The 25,771-nt window shown below is 63.9% G+C and overlaps 3 protein-coding genes across 3 annotated transcripts; all 3 read left to right on the top strand.

Moving 5' to 3' along the window:
- Positions 1–43: 43 nt before the first annotated feature.
- On the top strand, positions 44–18,239 carry CHLRE_05g233650v5 (uncharacterized protein). The gene is made up of 48 exons (XM_043062184.1): positions 44–316; positions 857–940; positions 1,081–1,135; positions 1,724–1,775; positions 1,878–1,957; positions 2,127–2,147; positions 2,317–2,394; positions 2,630–2,650; positions 2,772–2,833; positions 2,958–3,037; positions 3,188–3,360; positions 3,645–3,749; positions 3,863–3,930; positions 4,189–4,258; positions 4,495–4,642; positions 4,843–4,937; positions 5,103–5,230; positions 5,348–5,461; positions 5,562–5,655; positions 5,901–6,110; positions 6,265–6,366; positions 6,499–6,540; positions 6,708–6,782; positions 6,968–7,077; positions 7,214–7,352; positions 7,540–7,670; positions 7,790–8,045; positions 8,152–8,379; positions 8,494–8,668; positions 8,822–9,122; positions 9,430–9,558; positions 9,685–9,922; positions 10,140–10,610; positions 10,786–11,054; positions 11,199–11,388; positions 11,651–11,852; positions 11,985–12,030; positions 12,270–12,456; positions 12,650–12,736; positions 12,980–13,107; positions 13,307–13,428; positions 13,931–14,060; positions 14,310–14,835; positions 15,052–15,147; positions 15,442–15,564; positions 15,837–16,117; positions 16,363–16,543; positions 16,908–18,239. Exons 1-48 carry the CDS (start codon positions 228–230, stop codon positions 17,061–17,063), a joined length of 6,948 nt encoding a protein of 2,315 aa, XP_042924533.1. The 5' UTR covers positions 44–227; the 3' UTR covers positions 17,064–18,239.
- Positions 18,240–19,053: 814 nt separating this feature from the next.
- CHLRE_05g233751v5 (uncharacterized protein) lies at positions 19,054–20,739 on the top strand. Its single transcript, XM_043062188.1, has 3 exons — positions 19,054–19,327; positions 19,418–19,502; positions 19,740–20,739. Exons 1-3 carry the CDS (start codon positions 19,127–19,129, stop codon positions 19,943–19,945), a joined length of 492 nt encoding a protein of 163 aa, XP_042924532.1. The 5' UTR covers positions 19,054–19,126; the 3' UTR covers positions 19,946–20,739.
- A 54-nt stretch (positions 20,740–20,793) lies between these two features.
- Positions 20,794–25,769, top strand: CHLRE_05g233750v5 (uncharacterized protein). The gene is made up of 5 exons (XM_043062187.1): positions 20,794–22,842; positions 23,129–23,204; positions 23,523–23,580; positions 23,768–23,866; positions 24,135–25,769. Exons 1-5 carry the CDS (start codon positions 20,968–20,970, stop codon positions 24,529–24,531), a joined length of 2,505 nt encoding a protein of 834 aa, XP_042924531.1. The 5' UTR covers positions 20,794–20,967; the 3' UTR covers positions 24,532–25,769.
- The last annotated feature ends 2 nt before the right edge of the window (positions 25,770–25,771 follow it).

Raw genomic sequence — 25,771 nt, 5'->3', positions numbered from 1 at the left:
AGGACAGAGCCCGCAATTGTCACTCTATATTACTTCTACTAAATTCAATATTTCCTGGCTGGTTGCCGAGCTTGGAGGTCTCATTCAGTTAGGGGAGTGTTCCGACTCCACTACTCAGACACTCGACATTACAACGATTTCCCGTACGGTGCAGATGGTATCAATACCAGTTAGTTACAAGTAGGCCGGCCGGGCCAGGCTCGCCCGCGGGCAAGGAAGGGCTAGCGATGTCTGAGACTGGGAGCCAGAGGAGTGGGGCTGACGCGTCAGACGCTGCTTCAAGCAAGGACGATGCATCAATTATCAAGGCTAAGCGGTACGTGGCCGACGGGCGAAATGTTTGGCAGGGCCCCACCTTTAACGAGGGTCGAGCTCATTAAGCTGAAGAAGTTAAGCTGCTGTGGGCATTCAGAAGTCATGCAGTTCTGGCTGGGCTAAAGGATGTGTGTTGACTACACACGAGCCTGCGAGGAACACAACACAAATGCTAGTCGTCTCAGTGAAAGTCGGGGCCGCGTTGTTGCTCTTGGGATAATGAGTAAGCTAGCGCAAGGAACGGCTGCTGCTAGCAGGACTGAGTCCTTCGTCTGCCCGGCTGCCGGAATGTCCGCCCTTTCGTGTTTGCGCTTCCGTCTGCGGTGGACTATGACGCGCTAGCAAACCCGAAGCAGTCTACTTTGTGGGTTGGCGTCACTGAAGGGTTGGCGTCACGCCCAGCCGGTCACTGCCACGGGCGTGCGTCTGTGTACGTCTTTGCGGCGATACCAGGGCGCCCTCGACGCAGGCCGAGCCGATACGGGCCGTGGGCCGAGCCGATACCTGACCACACCTGTGCCTCTCTCGTGTTTTCCCGCAGCGCACGCATTCGATCCGCCGGAGAGGATGGGTCGGACCTGCTGGAGCAGAAAAAGTCCCTGCAAGAGGGCGTGCACGCGGCCATGTGGGTGGTGCTGGTGGTGTGCGCCGGGGTGGCATGGTCTTGCGGCTATAGTCCGGAGCGGACAAGGGACGACTCCGCATCACCGGTGCAGGTTCTACGCTTACCATACGCGCTGCAATCATGTCATCTTCAACCTGCAGGTACATGCTCGCGCGCAGCAAACGTTCCGACAACTGGAAGATGGCTGTCTTCAAGGTGAGCACAGGCGTGCCACTGGCTCACGACGCTGCGATTGGAGAGGATACCGAGTAGACTTAGCAACGCGTTCCTGAGGCGTCACACGCAGCACGCATACATAGTTAACGGCGTAATGATGGGCACAGACTCAATGCTTGGTCTGGGGACAGGTGATCCCGGTCAGGGCTCCTTGGTCACTAGGGTGGAACGTGCGGGTTAGGTCAGCCGGCAGCGGTGATGGATTGATGGGATCAGGGTATTGCACCAGGACGTGCGCGGGATTTCCTTTATTGTTGGCGGGTGGGGGGGACCGCACTGGGGGGACCGGGGCGGCCGACCAAAGTTTTGGGGTTGACCCGCCTCCTTCGCAGCGCCAGCTGCCTCTTGCGAGGAGGTTTTTGTAAACCCATGGATAATCCTGGATGGGATACAGATGCCGGCAGCTAGCAGGCGCTCTGCAAGCGATTGCAGTAGCGTGAATGCTTGCGTCAGAGCCCTTGACTGCCTCTGAACCTAGAGCTCAACAGCCAGAATGAGCCAAGGATGGCCCTGAGTAGGAGGTCGCACACGCTGAACCCCTCCTTTCTCTGTGAGTTCATCCTACAGATCGTGTTGGAGGGCCTCATCCCCTTCCTGGTGGTGTTCAATCCCACAAACGGTAAGCTGCAAGCCGCTGGTGCAGATGTTGCTGCGCAGCTGACGCTAGGCTGGACGTCGTACATAACCATGCCGGCTCTTGTTGTGCTGCTAACCTCCACAGACTGGGGCATTAAAACGTCCAACCCGCTGTGGCAAGCGCTTCGGTGGCTGCTGCCGCGCTCGCCCATTGCTCGCATCTGGGTAAGCTGGAGTAGTGGCGAGGATGCTGAGCTTTCTGCGCTGTTCGCTAGTCTGACCGCTTATTGCAAGCCTGGGCGAGTCAAATACTGCACAGTCAGAGCAATGGCATCGTCACTGTGTTCCTATCGCATGATACTGACGCCGCTGCACCACCTATGCAACGCGCCAGGGCTACGACACGTACATCAAGGTGAGATGGGCCACCAGTGGCAGCGCTTTGAGTGCGGGTACACACCGACCCTGTAGCTCATAGGAGTCAGTACGAGTTGCTCTACAAACTTGCCTGTCATACCTCATGGCCAGCGCCTGAACGCGTGCATTGCAACTGAGGACTGACACTGCCATTTGTTTGCTCGAAGATCTTTTACGTGTTCGTGGCGCTGGTGTACATCAGCGTGGGCTGCATTGCCGCCCTCACACTGGCCATGCGGCGGCAGGTGCGGCGCATAGTGCGGGCATGTGCCGTGGTCGGCTGAGAGGCCGCGGGCTCGGGGATGTGATGGCAGTGAGCCGTCCTCTGTTCGGGTGGCATGTGGATGCTTGCCCTGTGTGTCAGTGGATCATGCACCGTGAGTGGGTTCGCGCGTGGGTGGAGACGCACAGAATCAGTAGGTTCAGATGTCCGTGCTGCCGTTACTGACAACCATGCTGTTTGCCCTACACATACTGCAGGAACACTCCAAGGCATTGAAGGTGAGCCACGCGGTCCCTGCTGGCACCTTGACTAGAAGTTGGCACTTCTTTTGCCTTCCACCCGCTGACGTGCACGCACTGACGGTTCCCTATGCACGATGTGTTGCCGTTGCGATCGCAGCGTTTCGCTGCGGGGATCCAGATCCTCACTGACGTCGTCTTCTCCCTTTTCTACGTGGCTGTGTGAGTTTTACATAGTACCGGTCTTCGCAGCAACATGCGTTTACAGTCAGTCCCTGGTAGCCCCCCCTCCAGATTACTTCAAATATTGGAGCTTAATGCCAAACTTTTCAAATGTGTTATGCAGGTTCGACTACATGACGTTTTTGTTCAACTGTCATTTTTCCGGGCACGGCCTCCACTCGCACAACTACTTCACTGGCGTTCGTAAGTGGATAAGTCCCGCATACCGCCGTCGTGACGGAGGCTGACTGCACACGTGCATGCAACCAGCCACCCATCTACAGTACGCCTGCGCGGTGTTTTGAAACGCGCTGTGGTGGTTCCTCTCCCATGTGCCGCGCTGTTCACCCACAGAGTGCTTCAAGGGCCCTCACCTGATTCACATGGCGGTGGCGGGCGTGACCTGTGTGGTGTTCTTCCTGTGCACGGCCTTCATGCTGGTGGGCGCCTGCGACCTCAACCCGGTGGCGCAGGGACTCATGTCCTCGCCCGCAGCCGCCACGCGCGTCAAGGTGCTCATCTTCAAGGTAGGCAGCAGCAGCAGCAGCAGCAGCACGCGAGTTGGGCTGAGTCGGGGCTGCGGATGAGCGAGCCTCATGCATAGGGGTATGGTTGTCGTGGTGGCAGCAGCAGCAGCTGGAGGGCACTGGCCAGAGGCTTCAGGCCCTGTCGAACAGGGCGCGTCAGTGGTGGTGGCAAGGCAAGGCGCATGCCGCCACTGCGTGACCTGCCCCGGCCTGGGACTCGAGCGCGACCCCGTTGCTACAGTCCTGTAAGCAGCCCCACCCCTGCCTGCACCCCGCCCGTCCAGGCCGCCTACGTGCTCTGTGTCAACGTGCTGTACTCCATGGTCAAGGTGCAGTCGGTGGCGATGCTCGTCTGCGCGGTGCTCATCACCTACTTCAACTTCGCGGCGGTAGGAGGTCACTTCGCTCTGGGCAGCTGAGGCCGGGCCGTGTGGGATAACGCGCATGGTGTTGCAAGCAGCTTACTAAGCAACGGGGGATTCCTCCTTCACCCGACTCGCAGATTCCGTTCGTGCGGGCCTACATCAACCCGTACTGGGTGGGCGACTGGGCGGCGGTGTCGTACACCTGGTGAGGGCAGGAGCGGTGGTTGGAGCGGTTGGGCCGTAGGTACGGGGCAGCGCTGTGCTTGCGCAGGATACTGCAGACACGTGTGTGGCAATAATCCTAGTCATCGCAGTCAAGTGCGGTGGGGCCAGTGGACGACTGGATGCCAGTGTTGTTTTGCAGAACAATTGAGCTGCTTAGCCCGCAAGACCGCAACATGCCTCCGTGTTGCTTCCTTTCATTTCCCTCTTCTCCTCCCCTCGTCCCCCCCCTCCCCATCAGCGTCATCTACTGCCTCTTTAAGTTCAACAAGAACGCGCACCTGCCATCCGTGGAGCACGACATGACCATGGTGGGTGGGGTGGGGGTGGGGTGTACCTGGCTTGCCCCATGTCCCGGACTCGTTGGGTGATGTGTTGGCCTGGCCAACAGACGCCATACATGTGAGATCTACCGTTGTTAGGCCACGTCAGCCGGCCTGGCGACCCGTCCAGTCATCATGCTGGCTTTATCGTGCTTCGACTAGTCGTCAATAAGTAGCAACTGACTCCCGACCGTACACTTGCCTCCCTGCCCCCCTCCTCACAGCTTGTGCTGTACGGCGTGTTCCCCACCTACTTTGTTGCGGCTGGCTTGACCTGGCTGTACATCCGCTGGCGCATGAGCAAGACGGCGGCCTTTGTGGGCGTGGACCCCACCATCAAGCTAAAGAAGGTCTACTCGTTTGGGTCGCCAGGTGCGGAGCCTGGAAGCCAGCAGCCGTACTGTCCACCGTGCAGCCACGTGCAATCGTGCGTCGCAGGGCCTCGGCGGTGGCACTGATTAGCGCATCACTAGGACCTACCTCCGAACACCTAGTGCGTGGCGCCCGCCTCTTATACGGTATCTGATCGCCCGCTGCCCGCGCTGCTGCCCTCATGACCCGCACACCTGCAGAGGAGGTGGAGCTGCTGTCCCGGGGCATGCGGCACTGGGACAGCGACGGCGTCATTCTGGAGGACGCGGCGCAGCTGGGCGAGATGGTCATCAAGGTGAGCAGGGGGCAGCATGGGGGCCGGGGGGGGGGCGTGGGAGGGCCAAGAAGGGCGCGCTGATGTACGCACCCTAGCAGTATGGACAGCTGTAAGAAGCCCGCGACGAAGTGTGCATCATGTGCGCGCGTCCTGAACTTGGGGCCGCTCGTGTTGGTGTCGCAGTGCGGCCTGGCCACGTACCCGGGTCACGTGGGGCTGCTCATCCTCAACGCCAACTTCCTGATGGAGGTGAAGCGGGACGGCCCGGCGGCGCGCACACAGCTGCAGCTGGCGGGCAAGGGAAATCCCAGGTGCGAATGTCTCTATGTAATTGATTGTGGGGGTTGGGCACCGTTTGAATAGCAACATGTAATTACTGGGCTGCATAAGGCCGGCGCTGACCCGGCCTACCCTTGTTCGAATCGCAGCATGATCCAGCGCTACCAGATCTTTTCCACCATTGAGAACAGCAAGCGGCTCAAGGACGGCCAGAGCGGTCAGCTGGACCTGCAGTCTTACGTGGAGTTCAAGAGGAACTACAGGTGAGCCCACAACAACAGCCTCACAGTCCTAATGCAATTGTGCGTGGCTCCTTACACGGCATCCCACTAGGCCATAACCGTATCGCCACCGAACGCGCAGGGCCGTCATACGCGTGCACAAGGCGGCGCTGGGCGCACAGCGTGACTTCTGGTCGCTCATGCAGAAAGGCCACGTGCGCGTCTCCACTGTCGAGGTGAGCGAGCGGCGCGGCCCGGGTCGAGCGGCCGGGTGCTTCTTAAGACCCAGGGAGGGCCCTGTATTGGCTGGCTTTACCTGCTCTGGCAGTTGTTGCTCGTCCCGCGCTACCTCCTGATAGGTGCTTTCCAGCCCAGTCTTTACGAGCTCGAACGGCCATTTACTCCTGGGCTGAGCTCTAGCATCGTCTGATGTTCGACTAGGCTTGGTAAAACCGCCTCCGCCCCCGCCCCGTGTCCCCAGGCCATCATGCGCGCCATGGACGAGGCCGCGGAGACGGCGCACCAGGTGTACAAGCGCGTGTTGGAGCGCTACCCCTCCAACGGCAAGCTGCTGCGCTGTTACGGCAAGTTCCTGGAGGACGTGCGCAACGACCCTGTCGCAGCGTCGCGAGCCTACACCGAGGCGGCCCGCAACGGTGGTGGCGACGGCCTGTTGTCGCTGGACCTGCAGGTATGTGCGATGTGGGCAGTCGGCCGCCCAATCTTTTGAGGCGCGGCCGCCCTAAACCCATTGATATCGCAACGGGGATGGGCAGACAACTACCGTATGAGCCAACCATATGACTCCTCACTTTACCGTATGGTGTCCAATTATCCCGTCACAGATCCAGGGCAGCGACAAGCCCGACTTCCTGACGTCCATGGACCTGCACGAGGACGCCTGCATGGTCATCAACCACGAGGGAAACATCATGATGGTCAACTCGGTGAGCGCGAGGCGGGGGGAGATCAGTTTGGCTCAGTGCTTCCACGTTGGTTCATCGGCGGTGGATGCTGTCTGCTGTTGCTGGTTCCCGTTCCTGACGCGTGCCTTGTGGCCCCCGGCATGTGCCACGCAGTGCATCACGAACCTGCTTGGGTATGCCAAGACGGAACTGGAGGTGAGGGGGCTCCACACACATACAACACTCGCAAAACGTGGGCCTCGTTGCCAATGCCTTTTGAGGACTCGCCCGGCGGGCTTGTGCTCCATCACTGGCCACGAGACGCCATCGTTGCCGCCACTGACCCCGACCTCGCTCTCGCCTGTGCACCTTTCCTCTCCCAGGGCAACAACGTGAGCATGATCATGCCGCAGCCCTTCTCGGGCCGCCACGCCGGCTACATGCAGCGATACATCCAGGTGCGCGCTCGAAGGAGTCGGTGCGCATGTGCCACTAGTGGACGGGGAGCGGCGTGTGTGTGTGATGGCTATTGCGGCCACACGGCATCACGTGCACCCCAAGTGGCATTGACGATGCCAGACCTTGGTAGATGAGCAAAAGTGTAAGCGCTGCGCTGCTCACCCCACACATGTTGCGCTCGCAGGGCGGCGAGCCTCACATCTTGGATAGTGTGCGCGACGTGGTGGCGCTGCACCGGGACCGTGTGGTGTTCCCGCTGCAGCTGTGCGTCACCAAGCTCAGCGGCATCGGCACGTGAGTGCTGGTTGATGCCTGCCGGGTTGGCTGCGGTGTTGCGCGGGGCTGCTTGCGCTTAATTTCTTGATCAGGCCCTGCTATGCCTGTGGCGCTTAGTCTTACGTACGCATTCCCGACATATCACGCTCTGCAGGGACTCGATCTTCCTGGGCGTGATGCGGCCGGTGCCCCTGGACGCCCACAACGTGCGCGCCTGGGTGGCACCCAACGGCCTCGTGCTGTGCACTGACCCGCAGTTCGCCAGCCTGACCGGGCTGACCAGCGAGGAAATGGTGAGCGAGGCTGCGCAGAGCTGCAGATGCTGCGTCTTGACCATGTGACGACCAGAGCACGGGGAATGTCGCGGCGGGAACTGGCGAAAAAGGCACCGCAACGGTGCCCCCTGCTGTTTGCTGATCCATGTGCTTGCTATGACACTCGCCGACTCGCCGCATACGTCCTCGCCTCCCGCCACCCCAGGTGGGCCTGACGGTTCAGTCCATGTGTGTGGACGGCACCGCGATTGAGGACCTGCTGGACTACTGCAAGAACGCGCCCTACGAGGAGCTGGCGTCGGGCAGCATCGTGCGCCGCTTCAACCTGGTGAACAGGTGAGGCCGATATGCGGAAGGCCGAGGCTCGGCGCCCCTCGCGTCGGACCGCATCGGGGCCCCCGTTTGTGCTGGCACTGCATTGCTAACGAGGCGGCCCGGTATAACGCAACCCACAGGCACATTCATCAGGTGCCGGTGGAGGTCAAGATCACGCCGGGAGGCACCGACACACAGCGCCTGTTTGTATTCAACGCGCACCGCACCGACGGCAACATGGACGGGCTGATGGTGGTGGATACCAAGGGTGCCGTGACCTTTGCGACCTGGGACGTGGCGGCCATGCTGGGCTACCCACTCAAGAAGTTCCTCACCATGAAGCTGGACCAGCTGCTGCCGCAGCCCTTCGCGGCCATGCACGCCAGACACCTGCGGGTGCGCACGCTGCACTGCGTTGCAGCGGCCCGCGACCGCTTGCGCCGGCTGAGCGGCCCTTGAGCCGTGCTCAAACAACCCGTGTATTCCCCTCCCTGGTGTGCAGGAGCACCCCGCCACCATCCCGCCCACCAGCTGCCGCGCCGGCGCGCTGGTGTCGCTGCTGAACAGCAACGGCGCGCAGGTGCCTGTGCGGCTGCAGGTGCTGACGCAGGAGGACGTGGCCAGCGGCCACACCAAGCACGTGGTGTGCGTGCGCAAGGTGGATGCGGGCAGCCCCAGCGACATGTACGGCGACAAGAGGCTCACGCTCACCTGCACCATGGATGGCAAGGTGCGAGCGGGTGTGGTGGGGAGAGGGCGCGGTGTCAGGCACACGTTGCATACCGCCCACACTACCCTCTTGTGCTCTGTAACACTACCATCCTCCACACACATGTGGGCACAGGTGTTGTCTGTGGACCAGCCCACGTCGCTGCTGTTCGGCTTCACCAGCGGGTCGGTGGTGGGTTCCAACCTGGCGGACTGCATCGACGTCTTCGCCGAGTGGCGCGAGAAGGCGGGCGCGCACCAGACGGAGCTGCTGCTGCTCAGCCTGCTGGACAAGGAGGCGGAGATGCCGGGTGCGTGCCGTATGCAGTCCATTATAGGATCCCTTGCCGCATTTAGATGCTAGCGTCGCAGTCGCTTTAAGTGATCACCGCTGCCGATGCAACATGCATGCCTTTATACCGTACGTGCCTCACTTGCCTCCGTGTGTCTCGCGCGTTCCTCAGGCACCAGCTGGCGTGTCAAGGTGCACGGCCCCGAGGACGAACACAACCTGCTGCCCAACATCGACAAGCGCGGCCCCAAGCGCGCGGTGGTGGGCCGCGCCGCCTGCCTGCAGACCGAGATCGTCGAGGACGCCGGCAGTCTGCTGCGCGCGGCCCGGGCGGCGTCCAAGGACGAGCTGGGCGGCAACCGCGGCAACGCCGCATTTGACCTGGCGCTGGGGCCGGAGCAGGCGGCGGGCGGGGACGGCGGCATGATGGACAGCAGCCAGGACCACCTCCGGACGCTGGCCAAGATCGTGCTGTGAGCTCGGGACAGGGGGACGGGCAGCTCCAGGACACGGCCATGGGGCCGCAGGGTTCTGACATAGGCAGGACACGGCCATGGGGCCGCAGGGTTCTGACATAGGCAGGACACGGCCATGGGGCCGCAGGGTTCTGACATAGGCATGACACGGCCATGGGGCCGCAGGGTTCTGACATAGGCAGGACACGGCCATGGGGCCGCAGGGTTCTGACATAGGCAGGGTTCTGACCCATTAGTGCTGGTTGCTGCGTCGTTTTGAAGTTTCCACACGGCCATCTGATGCGCTCCGTGTGCGCTGATGCAGCTGGCGGCGCGACCTGCTGTGTGGTACGGTGGAGCTGGACCCCAAGCTGGTGGTGCGCCGCGCAGACGTGGCCACCGGGCTCATCGTGGGCCTGCCGCCCTCAGCGCTCGCCCGCATGCCGCTGTACAAGTGAGGCGATGTTGGGAGCGCGCCTTATTGTGGTGACCGTGCCGCCTTAACAGTCCCGGCAATCAACCAGTCCGGCGAGGCGAGCTGACAACGCGTTCTGCTGCCCCGTTCTTGCCTTCATGCCAGGCTGCTGGAGGTGCCCAGGGGTGTTGGCTGGGACGACTTGATGGTCAGCAAGGAGACGGCGGGCAAGCGCGGCAAGAAGAGCGCGCTCAAGGGCGGCACCGGCCAGACCGTGTCGCCGGTGGCGGCGTTCGAGGGCCCGCACCCCGACTGCGGCACCATGCGCATCTTCGTGCAGGGCGTCACGGGCGGCGGCATGAACCGCATCGCCGCCATGCTGCACCCAGACACCCAGTTCACGGTGCGCCGGGACCGGGCACCAGCGCCACCAGGATGGGATGTGTCAGCTTGAGAGGCGCCGTGGTTGTTTTGGCGCGTACTTGCCTGGGTCTGCAGAGCCAATCGCCAACCGCGGCACATTATGCGCACGCGCAGTACGCGACATGCGCGCATATGCTTCACTCCGCCATGGCACAAAATAACGATACTATCTGCTTGGGATGTCCGCATTCCTCCAGGGTGCCCGTGCCAACCTGTACCGCGCCCTCGGCCTGGAGGCTCTCATCAACGGCGAGGCCGCGGCAGACGTGGCGGCTGGAGCCAACCACCAGCACCACCACCAACACCAACAGAACGGCGACCATCATGCACACGGCGCCCCACCGCCGCCACAGCAGCAGCAGCAGCAGCAGCAGCAGCGTGCGCCCGGGGTGGTGCCCATACCGCGCGGCAGCCCGCCGCAGCCGCCCCAGCCGTCTCCCGCGCCGCAGCTGCAGTCGCCGCCCATTGGCAGTGGCCGGAGGCTGCAGGTGATTGCGGAGGATGCGGCTGAGGCCAGGGGCGATGGCGATGGCGCCGGCAAGGCGGGCGAGGCTCCTGACGTGTCTGACGTGGATGAGCTGCCGCCCCGTGACAACGCCTCCATGAAGGACTCGAAGCTCTCCAGCAGCAGCACCAGCGACGATGACGACGGCAGCGCCGATGGCAAGGTGCGCTGCTGGGTGGTGCCCGGTGACAAGAATTGCAGCGGGCCTGTCGATTGCTGTACAGGCTATACCGTATCCCTGTTGTGGACCCGTGGGTGAGCTCAAATACCAGTGCCCGAGGTGGAGCCGTACGCTAACTGCCCCGTGCTCGCTGCGCCCCACTGCGTGGCTGCTGCAGGTGGCTCCCGGCAGCGAGGAGGCGCCTGACGCCAGTGTGGCGGACGCGGCGGAGGCGGCTCGAATGCACATGGCCGCGCACAACCAGTCGGAGTTCGTGGCGCAGTGGGTGCGCACGCTCACGCGCCAGGGCACCACCACCGCCGACGCGGCCGGCGAGCGGGACCACATCCCCGCCTCCCGCGCCGGCACCAAGGACCTCATGCCCGTGCCGCCGCCGCACGAGCACGGCAGCGCCGGCCTGCGCGCCGCGCTGGGCGGCAACTCCAAGTGCGTGCGTGCTGGCGGCGTGCAGGCGCCAGGCGGATTGCGATGTTGTAACCTTGTAGCTGTCGCCACATTACGCAGTGCCCTCATCAGGTCTGCTTTGTCTAGCAATAGCGAACTTGTCGCTGCCTGCCGATACCACCGCAGGAAAAAGGTCAGCATAAAGAAGATGCTCGAGCTGCAGCCTGTGGCTGAGGAGGCAGCTGGCGGCGAGGGCAGTGGCAGTGACGGCGGCTCGGACAAGGGCCTGTCGCATGCGGAGCGCAGCAACATCAGCGCGCAAGGCGGCAAGCCACCCTCCTCAGGCGGGGACGACGCCAGCAGCGTCAATGACGATGTGAGTATGCTAGTGGAGACACGGTGGCGGCAAGCGGGACTCTTTCCCTAGCTCACGACGTCGAGGTCTACCTGCTCCCTTGTCCACCCCTAATCACCGAGCACGCCTTGAACCCTCATCACCTACCGGTACCGACTACCGCTCCTGCACCCTGCGCCCTGCGCCCCATGTAACCATCTCCTCTCCCTTTCCCGCGCAGCCCCCTGCTCCACTCCCCTTCCCACCCCCTCCCCTCTGCTCCACCCCCCGCCCCCCCCCCCAGGACGAGGCCACCAGCCAGGGCCTGGGCCAGGCCTTCACGGACGCCTCCTCTGCCGTGGACGTGGACATTTCCACAGACACGCGGCGGGCGCGGCTGCTCAAGCGCCTCACGCGCCTGCTGGCCGGCGTGCGGCTGGCGGCGCCGCTGGGCGCCATGCGGTCGCGCACGCTGTGGCTGCTGCTGGGCATGATGGTGGCACACGGTGGGGGCGGCAGCAGCGGGGAAGGCGGGCTTCAGGGTGGGGACACACAGGGCGGCTGATATCGGGTTCGCAAAGGTCTGCACTTGTCATCTTGTTGAATGGGTGGTGCTGTTCCTCGTTTCTGTTCTGCAGTGGCTGTGTACGTCATCTTCACCAGCCTCATCAGCAGCCAGTTCGTGTGAGTGGCTGACGGGGCAGGCATCACGGGGAAGCATGCCGAACCTGTGCCACTGTTCTGGTGCTTTTGCTTTGCATGGCATTCTCATGCCCTGGGCACCTTCCTGCGGTCGCCTGCAACGTCTGACCCTGGCCCCTTCACGCCCCACCCACCCACTTCTGCTGAACTAAGCAACCCACCCGCTCGCCCCCACACACACCCCCCCCAACACCCACACACACACACACACGCGTGCGCAGCAACATCCGCGAGGTGCACCGCCTGGCGCTGGCCGCCGACCGCTGTCAGGTGGTGTCGGTCAAGGCCGCCATCGCCGAGTTCTGCACCCGCCCCGGCGTGGCGGCCGAGAGCGTGTGCGAGCTGGGCCTCAACAGCACCATCGGAGACCTGAGGGCGGCCATTGACGACCTGAAGACATACCACCAGGTAAGGGGGGGGGCGGACGGCACAGGGACGCGCAGCTGGCGCCTGGGGGCCCGGGCCTCCAGGCGACATGCCGCTGGTCCGTGTCCAACACCCCTGCGGCCGCCTGCCGCTCGTCCTGCCCTGACCTGTACTCGCCTCGCATCCTGCATTGCGCGTCCTGCACCTCATCCTGCGCCCCTGCCCACCACCACAGGGCATCTACCTGGGCGGTGTCACGCCACGCAAGATCCCCGAGCCCACCGCCTACCACATCTGGACCGACAGAACCAACAGCTTCGATGTGGGTCGGAACGGGGCGGGGAAAGAGGGCCCGCGCAAGCACCTGGCACGAACCCTGCATCGATATGTCCCCTGATGCAGCCATCTTAAGTCTAACTCGTCGCTAGGCGGCGTTGTTGTGTGCTATACCGAGCAGCATGTGATGATGTCCTCGTCCGCTGTTTACCGGTACACAACTCCCAACTGACTCCTCCTGTCCGCTGCACCCACCCGGGCTGTGCTCTCGCCCCGTCTGCCCCCCAAGGCCTACATGGACACGCACCCGCCCCGCACGGCCAACGAGACGCTGGGCGCCTGGCAGCTGGGCAACCGGGTCATTGCGGCGGGCAGGGAGCTGCTGTACTGGGCGGGGGCGCTCGCGGGCAACATCTCGTGAGTGCGCAGGAGGGCAGGGACTGGGGCGGGGTCGCAGCACGGCAAGGCAAGGCCTGCTCGGACCTGCTGCTACCCCCCTTGTCCCACTCAGTCTCCTGCCTTCACCGGCTGCACAAACAGCGATCCACCTGTTTTACCTTCAACTCCCATTCCCACATACCGTATCTTACATTTGCCCCTCCTCATGCCTGCCCAGCTCTCTGCGGCAGTACAAGCTGCTCATCTTCGCCAGCCCCGTCGCGCTGTTCGCCGGCTACACGCGCAGCCTGGACTACCTGGTCAGCTACGCCTGGTCCGAGGTGTCCAGCCTGCAGACGGGTGAGAGCGGGGGAGAGGGGGAGGGGGAGAGCGGGGAAGTAGGACAGAGAGCGTGGACCTGCGGGGAGTTACAATCATGATTCACTAAGAAGTGAAGGCGTAGGGGGGAGTTGGAAATTCCCTCCCAAACTGAACCAAACAGGGAGCAACCGGTCTCGCTAGGCAGGGCGGGGGCCTGGGGCAGGGTACAAAGGGCAGAGAGGACTTGCATGGGTGGATGCGGTTTAAGGGGGGAAGCATTCACCATTGGCTTGGGTGTGCTGGTGCGGTGATGCCTGTGCAAGGCTAGGCTCTTGGACGTCTGGACGTGAGCTCTGGCCGCGACCCGTCCCGCTCCTCCAGGCACTCACCCTGTTCCCAATTCCTTGGCCCTGCGACCAACCCCTCACACGCCTCTCCGCCCCCCCTACCGTCTACCGTGGACTGCCGTCTACCATTTCATTAGCAAACCATGACTGTAACCCCCCCCCCCCGCCCCCCCCCCCGCCCCACGCCTGCGCAGCCCTGATCATCCTGCTTGTGGTGGAGGCTGCGGGCGTGCAGCTGGCCTGCATCGTCTACCAGCTGGTGCTGCTGCGGCGCGTGGAGGCGGTGCGCTTCAGCGCCATGCTCACGGGGCTGGCGGTGCCGGGGTGAGTGAGGGGCAGGGCGGCGGGGGGCGGCGGTGTGTGAGGGTGAGGGCGGGCAGCGGATGGGCGGGTGGGGGCCTGGGGTGGAGGGGGGCACGGGCACGGGGGGTGGGGACGGTGCCGGTCAGCTGTGAGGCGACGGTATGGACAGCGCTGAGACACTACGGCGTCCGTGGCCGCTGGAAGGATTGACCTGGGTAGCTCAAGACTGCATGCGCTGACAGCTGCTCGTCGGTCGCGGGTTGCGTGCAGGCCCATGTTGCGCGTGCTGGCCAGCCGGCCGCTGGTGGTGGTGGAGGACAGTGACGACGAGGAGGCGGACGACGAGGACGGACCGGGAGAGGGAGGTGGCGGCGGAGGACGAGGAGGAGGAGGAGGAGGAGAAGGCGATGGTGCCGGGTCGATGGCGGCGGGCCGGCGCAGCGATGCAGGCGCTGGCGGAGGCGGCGGGCTGAGGCACCAGGCGTCGGAGATGTCGGAGGAGGGCGGCATGGGCCATGGCGGCGGCCCCAGCTGGGCGGCGGGTGCTGGCGAGCAGAGCCTGGGTGGCACGGAGACCGGCGTGCTGATTGGCGGCAAGAAGGGCGCGGGCGCGGGGCTGAAGCGCGGCTCGCACGGCCGCATGCGTATCAACGGCAAGGAGCTGGTCCCCAGCTGGAAGGCCCTGCTCATGTTCCTGCTGCCGTTGGTGTGTTGGGAGATCACGCTGGTGGCCATTGGCGCCGTGTCCTTTGTCAAGCTCAGCGGCATGCAGGGACCGCTGGCGTCACTCAACATGGTGAGCAGGGGCAAGCGGGGGTAGGTGGGGGCAGGGTGGGGGCGGCTAGGCGGCGCCGGGCTGCCTAGCCGCCTGGGGTGGGGCTGGGGTGCTGAGGCCTGAGGGAAGCCACGGTGAAGAATGAGGCGACAAGTGACGGGGTCCGCGCCACTTGGCATGTGTCAAGCCGCCCCTAGGCATGTGTCAAGCCGCCGCGCACGCTTTGTTCCGCCACAGGCCTCGCACGTCATCTACCGCTACACGCGAGTGCGCCTGATTGCTTTCCTGCTAGTGGCGGCGGATACCTCCGACTGGAAGGACCACTACAGAGGGGTAAGGGACGGGGGCGGGGGCGGGTGCGCGAGCTGTGTGGACCAGGCGACCACGCATGGCGGGGCCAGCGGTGCCGTGCCGGTCCCCCGCACATGACTGCGTGCTACGGTGTTATCCCTCCCTGGCCCCGTCTACTCACCCGCTCTTGATGCGGGCGGGGAACCGACTTCACTTCTTGTTATGCTCCCCCGTCCCCTCTGCTGCGCTCCGCTGCGCTCGTCGACCCCCGCCCCTCCACGTGCTCTCCCGTCGACCATTTCCTTAGCTAATCAGGAATGTAAACCACTCCCCCAGATGCTGGTGAAGGAGGTGAGCAACCTGGAGAACGAGTACGACACACTCATGTACGGCGGCATCAGCATCACGCAGGCCGGCTCCGTGTTCAACAAGCCCGTGCCCGCATCCACCTTTGCATCGGTGAGGCCAGACACCGTGTGTACGGAAGAGGGGGTGTGGTGCGACACAGCATTGTGGCGTGCTGCACGGAGCGCCACGGCTGGATGTCTGGGCGCCCGCTCTGCCTGCCGTCGCGACCCGGCCTGCTGGGTTGAGCCGAGGCGAGCTGTTGCTCCGATGCCGTCGCAGCAAGCGTGTTGATAAGACTCTTCCCCTTGAGCACCACGCTGAAACCCTCCTCCCTGCCGGCCCGGGCCCCGCACTGCCCTCCCGCCCCTACCATCCCGCCGCAGTCTTCCTTCTCCGCCAACTTCTTCCGAGAGGACAAGTGCTTCCGCTGGGATCAGTCCAAGTGCTACACGCCCGACTCGCCCTACTACGAGATCACGCACCACGGGCTGGACCCCATGATGCGGCGCATCATCAGCGAGATGCAGCTGCTGACGGCGGATGACGACGACGTGATCGCCTACAACGGCACGCGCTACACCATCATGTACCGGGTGGGCGTCAAGGACCTGTACGAGGGGCTGCAGTCCTCCGCCCAGCTCTACGTGGACTACTCCATCGACCGGTGGGTGCACCGGTGCACCCGCCACCAGGACGGCGGGGGGGGCGCGGACAAGGACGAGGGCGGGCTGGAGGGGCGACAAGGACGGGGGGAGGGGGCGGTCCCTTGAAGGCATACTGTGTGGGCGGCGCACCCACTGACTCAGTGCGCGGCTAAATTATGCACTGGCAGTGTGTTTCATGGGGTCCTGGCTGGGGCCCCTCTCCTACCCACACCGTATGCTTGCTACCCCCTCCCTCCCTACACAGCTACAACTCGATCAAGCTGCTGCACACCATCCTTCTCATCATCACCATCCTGCTGTTCCTGGCCTACGCCGTCTTCCTGCTGCGCCCCTACGCCGCCAACACGGAGCGCGAGGCGGGCACACTGGCCGGGCTGCTCAGCCACGTGCCCGCGGAGCTGGACATCGCCGCGCACTGCCGCCAGGTGGGGTCGCCGTGGGGGCTCCAGTGCCGGGGTGTGTGGGTGGGTGGGTGGGTCGGTGTGGGTGTATGTGAGTGTGAGTGTGTGTGTGTGTGTGTGTGTGTGTGTGTGTGTGTGTGTGTGTGTGTGTGTGTGTGTGTGTGTGTGTGTGTGTGTGTGTGTGTTTGTTTACGTGTGTGTGGCGCTCGGCCACGCAGCTGCTGCACAGGCTGCAACCCGGACCCGCCCCACTGAGCCCTGATGCTGTCCCGCTGTGCCCCACGAACTTCACCTGCACCTCGCCATGCCCTGCCCCTATCCCCGCCCCCCTACCGTCTACCACTTCCTTAGCTCGTCATGAATGTAAACCCCCCTCCTCCTGCTCCAGATCCTGCGCAACTACGACCGCCTGGTGAACCGCCACGGCGGCCGCGGCCACCAGAGCGCCGCGGGCCTGGAGGGCGGCCCCGCGGTGGACAAGACCGCGGCGCTGCTGGACAACGTGCCCGCGCCGCCCTCCAGCGCTGGAGGCACTAACGTGTGAAAGCGGAGCTGAGCGGAGGCAGGTGGGATGGGAGCTGAGGAGGAAGCGCGGCAGCAGGCATGCGTTGGACGGGCGAAGGCAATGCGCACGTGCCGTGATGACTAACGTAATAAAGTTGCTTTCAAGCATGCAACGGGACGTTTTACTTCTTGAGACTGCGTGAGCAACTTGTTGGAGGACTGCTAGGAGGTTGAGCGCGTTGGATGTGGCGCGGCAAATGAAGCGGCCCGTGCTGTTGCTGTGGTGGCGCCAGAGGTTCCATTGTTGCAAGCTGCAAATGCTTGCGATTACGTTTGCTGACGTGTGTCAGCCGTTCATGACTTTCGTATGGGCAGTGCAGGAGACGGAAGTTGAGGCGCGGTGGGCGCCTTTGAAAGAGGAATTCGTCTTGATTAATGTCATGCATGCCGCGCCGTTTGCTGTGTGCTTGATAAGCCTTGCGCGCAGAAATAGTACGCAACATAGGACCCGGGAAGACGTTGTGTACGCAGGCATGCATCCTGCTGTCGTGACCAGTGGCAGCGGGATGGTGCGTGTCCCATCGTGTGCAACAATGGCAACCCGTGTGTTTTATACATGACGCCCGGGCTCTGGGCACGTGGACAGCTACCACGAATTCATGGTTGCTAAGTCAACATAGGTGGTTAGGCGCTTGTGGCACATTATCTATGCCTATGGTAGCCTGTTGTGGTGAGTTGCTGTCTGCGTATTTGGCTTTTGGTCAGTCTCGGGCGGACAGCAGGGATGGACATATGAGCCAATCCATAACCCGAAGTGCAAGGCCGCTGCTACTGCTAGGCACTTGAAATAAAGCACGGTCTGGCTCGCAGGGAGATGGTGACAACGTACACGTCGCCTGCCATGTAGACGTCGACTGGTAGTGGTGGCAGTGGTGACGGGGGGACAGTTGAAACGCTCACGCCGGCTCAGGCCAGGTTTGTCTGATGTGCCTGCCAGGCCCCAGTCCTGATCCTATGGAATGTAAGTAAAGCTATGCAAGTCCGTGGTGCTTCAAGTCGCCCACCGGCGTTGGCGCTTTGTGTCTTATTTGCGCGTGTGTGCGCGCGTAATTAATCTCATCTACATAAGTCTACATTGCTCAGGAGCTCCCTCATACGCCGGCCTGAGGTGGGCAGAAGGCTGACACCATCAGCGGAAGACAGGAGAACTAGTAAGAAGCGCCGTGACCTGTTGGGACAATCGAGCGACGGCCCATGTCGGCCCCATGACCGCATTGACGGCCCTGTCAACAAGGAGGTGGCTGCCTTAGGGAGGCAGGAAAAGGGCTGCAAGCCCTCCCCTCCCGGGTCGTTATCAACCCAGCCACCTTGACGCGGGCGCATACTAAGCACACGCCTCTATGTTGGGGGCCTTTGGCATCCCCGCAAATCCGGACGTGGCCGGTTGGGTGGGGTGCACAGTCCGTGCTAACCCGCTGCTAACAAACTAGTCACGTCACTCGCCGCCAATCGACACGTGCACCCTCAGCCCCACGCCCTGCTAGCGCCGTTCAGGCTCTCAGCCCGGCCCCGCCGCCGCCGGCGGCCATGGCGGCCGCTGCAGCTTGGTCGGCCGCTCGAAGCCCATCAGCTTCAGCAGGAGGAGCACACGGATCACGTTGGCGGCGGAGACGTCGCGGTTCTGGGAATGGGGAACGGGGAGGAAGAAGAGAGCGCTCATGAGCTGTCTCAACCGTCAACCTGTCAATCAATCCGTCCAAAACGGCGCTTACACAGTACACAGTCGTTTTCCACTCCGCTCACGTTGCCGGCCTTGCACGCGCCCATCCGCAAAGAGCAAAAGTAAATTCATAAGATCAAACACGAATGTGGGGTGAAACTGGAGAAGGGGGGCTGGACTGAGCACAATGACAGGCAAGGGGGACGCAGGGGCGAGCGCCGCGTGCCCGTGTGTGGGAGGCCAGGAGGCCAACGTGCGGCGGGGCATCGCATAGTTTTGTCAAGGGCCTGTAGTCAGACGTTCTGGCGCGCTCATATTCTGTGCAGCTCCGATATTAATCTTGTCAGAAAGGACAAATCGCACCTTCGCGTTACGTCGACGACATGCCATTTGTCTCGGCCAAAACGGCGGTACTAGCGGCACCACAATTACAAGGACCCGACGTCGACACAGTGATAAGCGCACGTCAAAAAGAGATAGAGCTGCAGGAAGCGGAGCTGGAGCGGAAGGAGAGCGACCTGCGGCTGTCGTGCGCGAGTTTGGCGCCATCCGTGCAAGAGGCGCGCTGGGCGTGCATGCGGGAGGTAGGCTCGGCGCAACCCCGTTGCTACTTCTGCACGCATTCCAAGCCGCGGACAGCAGTAAGACATTGCCGCCGTCGCCTCGTCGTGCAGGAGCGGCATGCCTTAGCACAGAAGTGGGCGTGTCTGGCGCAGGACAAGCGACTACGTGCGGACCGAGAGCAGATGATGCTTTCAGGTGGTTGTTACGGGGTCTGCAACTGCGGGGTTGAGGGGTGTGGCTGTGGCAGCGGCTCTGGAGCATGGCTGCAGGCGCAAGAAGAAGAGGTGGCCGCACCTGCAGGCACTGCCTTCAGGAGCGCTGGCAACTTGCGTCCATGCTCATACTCATCGTCGTGACCGTGTGCTAACTTGTGCTCACACCATCCGCGGCCTCATATCTGTGCCGCACTGCCACCATGTTCGCCGGCCGCAGCTGCCATGATGGGCGCTCCGCTGGCTCAGGCCGCCAGTCGTGACGGCGCCGGCTTGCGTGACGGCCCGTCATTGCCCTGGGGCCTGCCGCCGCTGCAGCACACCTACTGTGCTCTGTGGAGTGTGCAGCAGATCCAGTGGCTGGCGGTGGCGCAGCAGCAGCAGCAGGCCGACATGCCGGCCATGTCCTGTTGCTTTCAGAGGTAGAGGAAAAGACGCATGGTTGCCAGATGTAGTGTTGGTCGTGTGGTGGTGGTGGGTTGGTGGTGGTGGGTTACGGGGCTGATGCACAGGATGAGAGCGAGCAGCAGTGGAGCAGCGGCATGCGGATGGAAAAGGTGGTATGTGCGGATAAAGAGCGAGGCTCTGTGTACTTGTGTGAAAGTGCAGGGTTAAGGATGCTAATTTATGGTATAGATAGCTGGGGAATTGTGAAGGATGCTAATTCATGGTACAGCTGGGAAATTGTGAAGGTATTTTGCAGTGCCGTAAGTGGGCACCTGCAAGGCCTGCCTCTGCTCATCCGTAAACCCAGTCAGCAGGTAACCTAACAGGGGGCCGGGACGCCGGGGGAGGCTGGGAAGCCTTGCTAAGCCTGCCCAGTGTGTCGTCCTGGCTGGGCATAACACCCCTGCCGGATGGGGGCCCTGGGGTGGGCTGGCAGCTGTGCCGTGCACAACGTGTAAACAATGGTGTAGTATGTGTAAAGCCGTGGTGGTTCTCAAGCATGTGAAACCTGTTGAGCCGTGGGGACTGTGGGAAGGCCTTGGCAGCAGGCCCGTGGCGAAGCATTCTTTGGCATCGTGTTTGCCTAGTGCGTGTGCGTCAGGTGCTACCGTACCAGGGGCCCCGGGTCATCGTGGTTCCCTCACTAGTGCTGCCGGATGCTATGGCTGGTTTGAGGAGCGGTGGAACACAGCGCGAGGCGGGCTGCGGTCGTCCGGTGTTGGGAGTCACGGACATGTGCAGCACGCAGGCATGGACCAACGCCCGCCTGACGTGGACCTGGTCAGCGCAGCGCTTTTCTGTTATACGCTCTTGTGTTACAATACCTACCGCATACCAAGCTACCAAGGACAGAGACACCATTTTAGCGAGGGCGTTGACATCACCGACACATTGGTAGCGCAGCTTGCGTTCGTTTCGCCCTCTGAAGTTTATCATATCACACCTATTAACTTGAAGCTTCTTACCTAGGCAACTCGTGGCGTCTACAAGTTAGGTGGTGCATGGAGCTTGCCGTCCTCCAGCTCGCATTCACACACATACTAGCCGCTCGCGCTGGAGACTGGCTTGTGAGACGGGTGGCCGTTGGGCGTCCTCGCAAGTCCAAGCCTACGGGCGCCCTTGACGCGGCGCTCGCCAGGGCGCCCAAGGCGCTCCAGCAGCAGCGGAGGGACGCTGCGCGCAAGAGCCGCAGCGGCGCCGGAAAAGACGCTGCAGCCTCCAGACGCAGTCACTATCAGTCCCAAGCCTCGGCAGCAGCAGTACGGAGCAGCCCGCGGCCCCGGTCCCAGCCGCCGCCCCCTGAAAGGAGCACTGCCGCTGTGCCCGCGGCCTGGCTGTCCGGGTCTGCCACCTCTGCACCCCCGAGGCACCATGACAATGCAGCGCACCCGCCACCAAACCAGCCAAGCGGGGCTTACGCAGTCGCGGCCGCGTCAGCTGCCGTAGCAGCACACGCAGCGGGCGCCGGCGCGGCCCCGCCGCCCCCTGCCTCGCTGCCCTGGGGCGGCCGCCTGAGCACACAGCCGCCGCGCCCGGCCCCGCCTCAGCGCGGCTCCGCGGCCCCCGCAGCGGCAGTGGATGTCCTGTGGAATGTGGCCAGCGCCGGCGGCCCGGGTCTGCTGCTGGCCGCTAGCGCCATGGCGCCCACACTGGCCCCCACCGCCACTGCCGAGTGGACCGGGCTCCGGCCTGCATCGCTCAGCACAGCCTTGCCCCCGACCGCGGCCCCGTCCGGCCCCGCCTCTGCAGGCGCCTCTACAGGCAGTGCGAGCAGCAGCGAGGGTGACGGCGGCGGCGGCAGCGGGGTGCTGTCGGTGCAGGAGCCACCACCGGCACCGCGGCGGCCGTCCTGGTGGCGCCGCGGTCTGCTGGGCTTCCTGTTGCGCCGCCGGCCGCAGCTGGGGCGGCCAGAGCGGCGGCGGCGCGAGGGGGCTGATGACAGGTCTGAAGGAGGAGGCGACGGAGGCCCTGGGGCCGACGACGGCAGGGCCAGGGCCCGCCGGCGCGGCCTGCCCTCGGCCGTGGCGGCCGGGCTCCTTTTCTACACCGCGACCGGCTCGTCCGCCGGGACAGAGGACGGCGGCGAGGGCGGCAGTAGCGGCGGCGAACTGCACTGGCTGCTGCTACTGCCGTCGGAGGAGGTGGAGGTGGAGGGGCTGGGGCAGGGCGCGGGCATGGGCGGTGTGGTGCCCAGTGGGGCTGTGGGCACGGGCGGCGCGGGTGGGCGGCAGGGCGTGGTTGGCATGGTGGCGTCGCGGCCCCAGGGCGTCGCGGGCGCTGCTGCAGGGGCCGACGGAGCGGGGCCCTGGGCGCCGGTGGTGACGGCGCTGGCGGCCCCGTTCGTGGGCTTTGCGGAGCTGCTAGCGGGTGGCGTGGGTGGCGTCAGGTCCGCCGGGGCAGCAACGGTGGCGGCGGCCCCTAGCACTGCCTCCAAAGCAGGCGCTGGGGGGCAGGTGACCACAGGGACCAGCCAGGCAGGGAGCGGCGCACCTGCGGTAGTCCTACACGACAGCACGGGCAGCAGGTTCCGCCCGCCCCCCACCCTGCTGAGCAGCAGGGCAGCAGTGGGCGTGGGGACGTGGCCCTCGGGGGCGATGTTGGTGCCCATGGCGGCAGGTCGCGGCGGCGGCGGCCCTGGTGGCGGTGGCGGTGGCGGCGGCCCTGAAGGCTCGGGCGCAACCCCCCCTACCGCCGGCTCGGACGTGGGTGGCGGCGGGGCGGCGGGGTCTCCGGATCCTCAGGACTCCACAGGAGGTGGCGGCCGAGATGGCGGCCGAGACGGCGGCGGCGGCGGCGGCACGCTGCTGGACAGCCTAGCGGACAGTGTGGTGGGGGCGCCGGTGCGGTCGCTGAGGCACCTCAACAGGGTGTTCACGGTGAGGGAGGGGGACAGCGGTGAGGGGCGGCGGGGGGGGGAGGGTAGCCGTCCATGGTATGACACGTAGGTCTCTGATGCGGAGGGTGTGTTTAGTGTGTGCATGCGGGGCCAGTCCGCTGTGTGACTGCTGGGCAGTGAGCAGCTGCTCGGGATGAAGACCCGCCCCACCCGGCAACTGTGTGCGCACGCGTGCCGGGCCGCCGTATGTGCGGACTGCCGCGTGTGTTGCTGCTGACCCCGCCACCTGACCCCCTTCCGCGCCGCCTCTGCTGCACTGCCTGCAGGCGGGTGTGAGTGATTTCCTGTCGTCGGACAGCGGCCGGCGGCTGAGCGAGCAGATGGCGGCGGAGATGAGCAGCGGTGGGTTTGGTGGCGGCGTTGGCGGTGGGGGCGGGAGTGAGGAGGGGTCGGGGGGTTGTGAATACCAGCCCAAACGATGTCGAACCAAAGCGGGGGCTGTGTCGTGGGGTTATGTGCCCGAGCCAAATAGGTCCCAAGAGTCAACGAATTGTCGCCCCCGGGGGCGAGAGACGCCGCAGCGACCCGAGAGACCCGGCCATGCCGTGGTCCGCTTATGCGTCCCCACACCTCCCCCGCTCCCAGTGGGCTGCTCATTTGCTCCGTCCTCGATGTTTTGGGGTTGGTGTTGACGACCCCGCCCCGCTGCTACCCCCCCAGGCGCGCTGATGGCCCCCGTGTACCTGACCGAGGAGCTGGTCAAGGCGCGGCTCAAGAGGTGTGCGTGTGTGCGTGTGTGCGTGTGTGCGTGTGTGCGTGTGTGCGTGTGTGCGTGTTAAGAAAGGACAAGGGGACAGGCTGGACGCCGTGTGTGCGCGTGTATATACGGTATGCTGATTGGAATCAAACACAAGGGTGTGAGAGCGCTGTGTGTATTACGAAGGCGCATCTCCCACCACACGCAGCCTGGTGGTGAGCCATGCTCGGCGGCTGGCGTGGTTCTTCGGACTGCGGGTGGCGCTGACCTCGGTGGGCCTGGCGCTGGCGAAGGTGCTCGTCAAGAGGTGGGCGTGAGGAGTGGGAAGAGGAGTACCAGGGGGTGGGTGGGCGAGGAGGCGGCATGGTTGATTTGAAGGTGCTATGGCAGGGATAGGGCGACAGGCTGCGGAGTGCACGTCTGGCAGCAACAGCGCCACCGCCTCCAGTGTGGCCCGTACGGTACCGGTCTACCGTGTCCCTTGCATTGGCGGCCCCTCATCTACCTGCAGCCGCCACCAATCCCACCCACCCCACTGGCTCCTGATGCGAACCCGCCCTCCCTTGGGCACGCAGGCTGGTCCGGCGTCTGGGCTGGCGGCCTCTGGTCGTCAGTGCGGACTGTGTGTGTGACGTGCTGCTGCCCACGTCCTTCTTCGGGCCGCTGCTGGGCGTCACCAACGGCACACTGGAGCTGGCGGGCGTCAGCGACGGCCCAATGGCGGTGCTGTGGCTGAGGCACTTTGTGAACCTGGGCCTGCTGTTCCCAGGAGGCGGAGGAGGCGGAGGTGGAGGAGGCGGGGGTGGAGAGGGCAGTGGGACGGGGGAGGGGAGCGAGCGGCTGGCTGCGGCGGCTGGGAGTTATGCGGCCACGCAGCCGGCGCTGGCGTCGGCGCTGCCACGGGTGGCGGCGGCGGCTGGGGACGCGATGGGCGCACTGGTGGAGCAGGCGGCGGGCGGCGGCCGCGGCTGAGCGGGCCGGGCGGCGCTGGGGAGGCAGGTGCGTGAAAGGAGGGAGAGGGATGGAGTGGAAGGAGAGCGCGGGGCAGCGAGGGCGAGACGCAACAGGAGTATGATTGCCGGACAAGAGACAGATACGATTCAGAGGACAGCAGGGGGATAGATACGGCAACAGCAGGGAGGAGCAGGCTGTGCGGAGAAGATGGAAGTCGACTTACAACAATGCAGGGGTCAGGACCATGCAGTACTTACTTCGTTGACATCATGGTCTCGTGTAGAGCTTGATTGTCTGACAGCAGATTGGCGCTGCGCAGTGCAGGTATCAGTGAGCAGCGCCTGTATGTGACATGCACATCCTTAACGACTGCGGCGCTGTGAGGGTTTGGCTAGCGTGTGATGTACTTGTATCGGCGGGTTGCATGAGTACATTTGATTGTTTTGATCAGTGGATTGTTGTTGCCCCTCGATTTATACGCTGTCTTGATTGCGTTGTGACAGGTTGTGAGTCCTTGTGCAGTAGTTGGTCCGCGGCAGACCTCGTGTATGGCGCTACAGTCAGTAATTAGGTGATGAATTGGGAGCACTGAGTAGCTGTGGAAAGTGGCTGTGAAGAGTAGCGGTGATGCAAAGTATGTTGATAATACCGCCGCAAACACGCGCCACATGGTTACATTTGTATGTACGGCTGGTGCATGTGTGGGTGCGACTGTCAATTACACGTTGCGCATGTGTGTATGCGCGCGCGCGTCGCGCCGTAGCGCTGTCTGGCGGGGACGGCCAGGGGGTAAGCCTGCAGCACATGCCGGTTGTTCTGTTGCAGGATGCCTGTGACTGTGGGGACGAGTGGAATCGCAAATGGCGCACTGCCGCGTGTTGACGACTGACGACTGAGATAGGGGCACACGGGTCGCAAGCTAGAGGCTACGGAGCCTGTTCGAGCACGAGGGGCCACATTTGACCGATGACCGCGACATGTGGGCGCCAGGGGGTCAGGCGCCAGGCAGCAGTTGACCGGCTAGCAGTGTACGGCGCGCCCATGGACGTACGGCAGTAACGGTATGTGCATTTGAGCAGGGCAGCGGGCTGGCCTGCGCGAGGCTGGCTTTTTCACAGGCAGCCGCTGGGTCCTTTCAGTGTGGGCTCACCGCACCAGACCGCACCCTCACCGCACCACCTGGGCCATAAACTTTGTACGGTATGACATGCACGTGTGCGGCTGAGGTGCAACCCTAGGCAGGCAGGCGTGGTCGGAT

The sequence above is a fragment of the Chlamydomonas reinhardtii genome, chromosome 5 (genome assembly GCF_000002595.2).
Source record: "Chlamydomonas reinhardtii strain CC-503 cw92 mt+ chromosome 5, whole genome shotgun sequence".
NCBI classification, from domain to species: domain Eukaryota; kingdom Viridiplantae; phylum Chlorophyta; class Chlorophyceae; order Chlamydomonadales; family Chlamydomonadaceae; genus Chlamydomonas; species Chlamydomonas reinhardtii.
This window is presented reverse-complemented; position numbering and strand designations above follow the sequence as displayed.

Excerpts from the sequence above, each read along its gene's own strand:
- CHLRE_05g233751v5 (XM_043062188.1), top strand. The coding sequence starts at position 19,127 with ATGCCATTTGTCTCGGCCAAAACGGCGGTACTAGCGGCACCACAATTA. Across the intron at positions 19,328-19,417 it reads GCTGGGCGTGCATGCGGGAG|GAGCGGCATGCCTTAGCACA; the intron begins GTAGGCTCGGCG and ends CTCGTCGTGCAG. Across the intron at positions 19,503-19,739 it reads AGAGCAGATGATGCTTTCAG|CTGCCATGATGGGCGCTCCG; the intron begins GTGGTTGTTACG and ends CGCCGGCCGCAG.
- CHLRE_05g233750v5 (XM_043062187.1), top strand. The coding sequence starts at position 20,968 with ATGGAGCTTGCCGTCCTCCAGCTCGCATTCACACACATACTAGCCGCT. Across the intron at positions 22,843-23,128 it reads ACCTCAACAGGGTGTTCACG|GCGGGTGTGAGTGATTTCCT; the intron begins GTGAGGGAGGGG and ends CACTGCCTGCAG. Across the intron at positions 23,867-24,134 it reads GCGAAGGTGCTCGTCAAGAG|GCTGGTCCGGCGTCTGGGCT; the intron begins GTGGGCGTGAGG and ends TTGGGCACGCAG.
- CHLRE_05g233650v5 (XM_043062184.1), top strand. The coding sequence starts at position 228 with ATGTCTGAGACTGGGAGCCAGAGGAGTGGGGCTGACGCGTCAGACGCT. Across the intron at positions 7,671-7,789 it reads CGCTTCAACCTGGTGAACAG|GCACATTCATCAGGTGCCGG; the intron begins GTGAGGCCGATA and ends CGCAACCCACAG. Across the intron at positions 8,380-8,493 it reads CCTGCACCATGGATGGCAAG|GTGTTGTCTGTGGACCAGCC; the intron begins GTGCGAGCGGGT and ends ATGTGGGCACAG.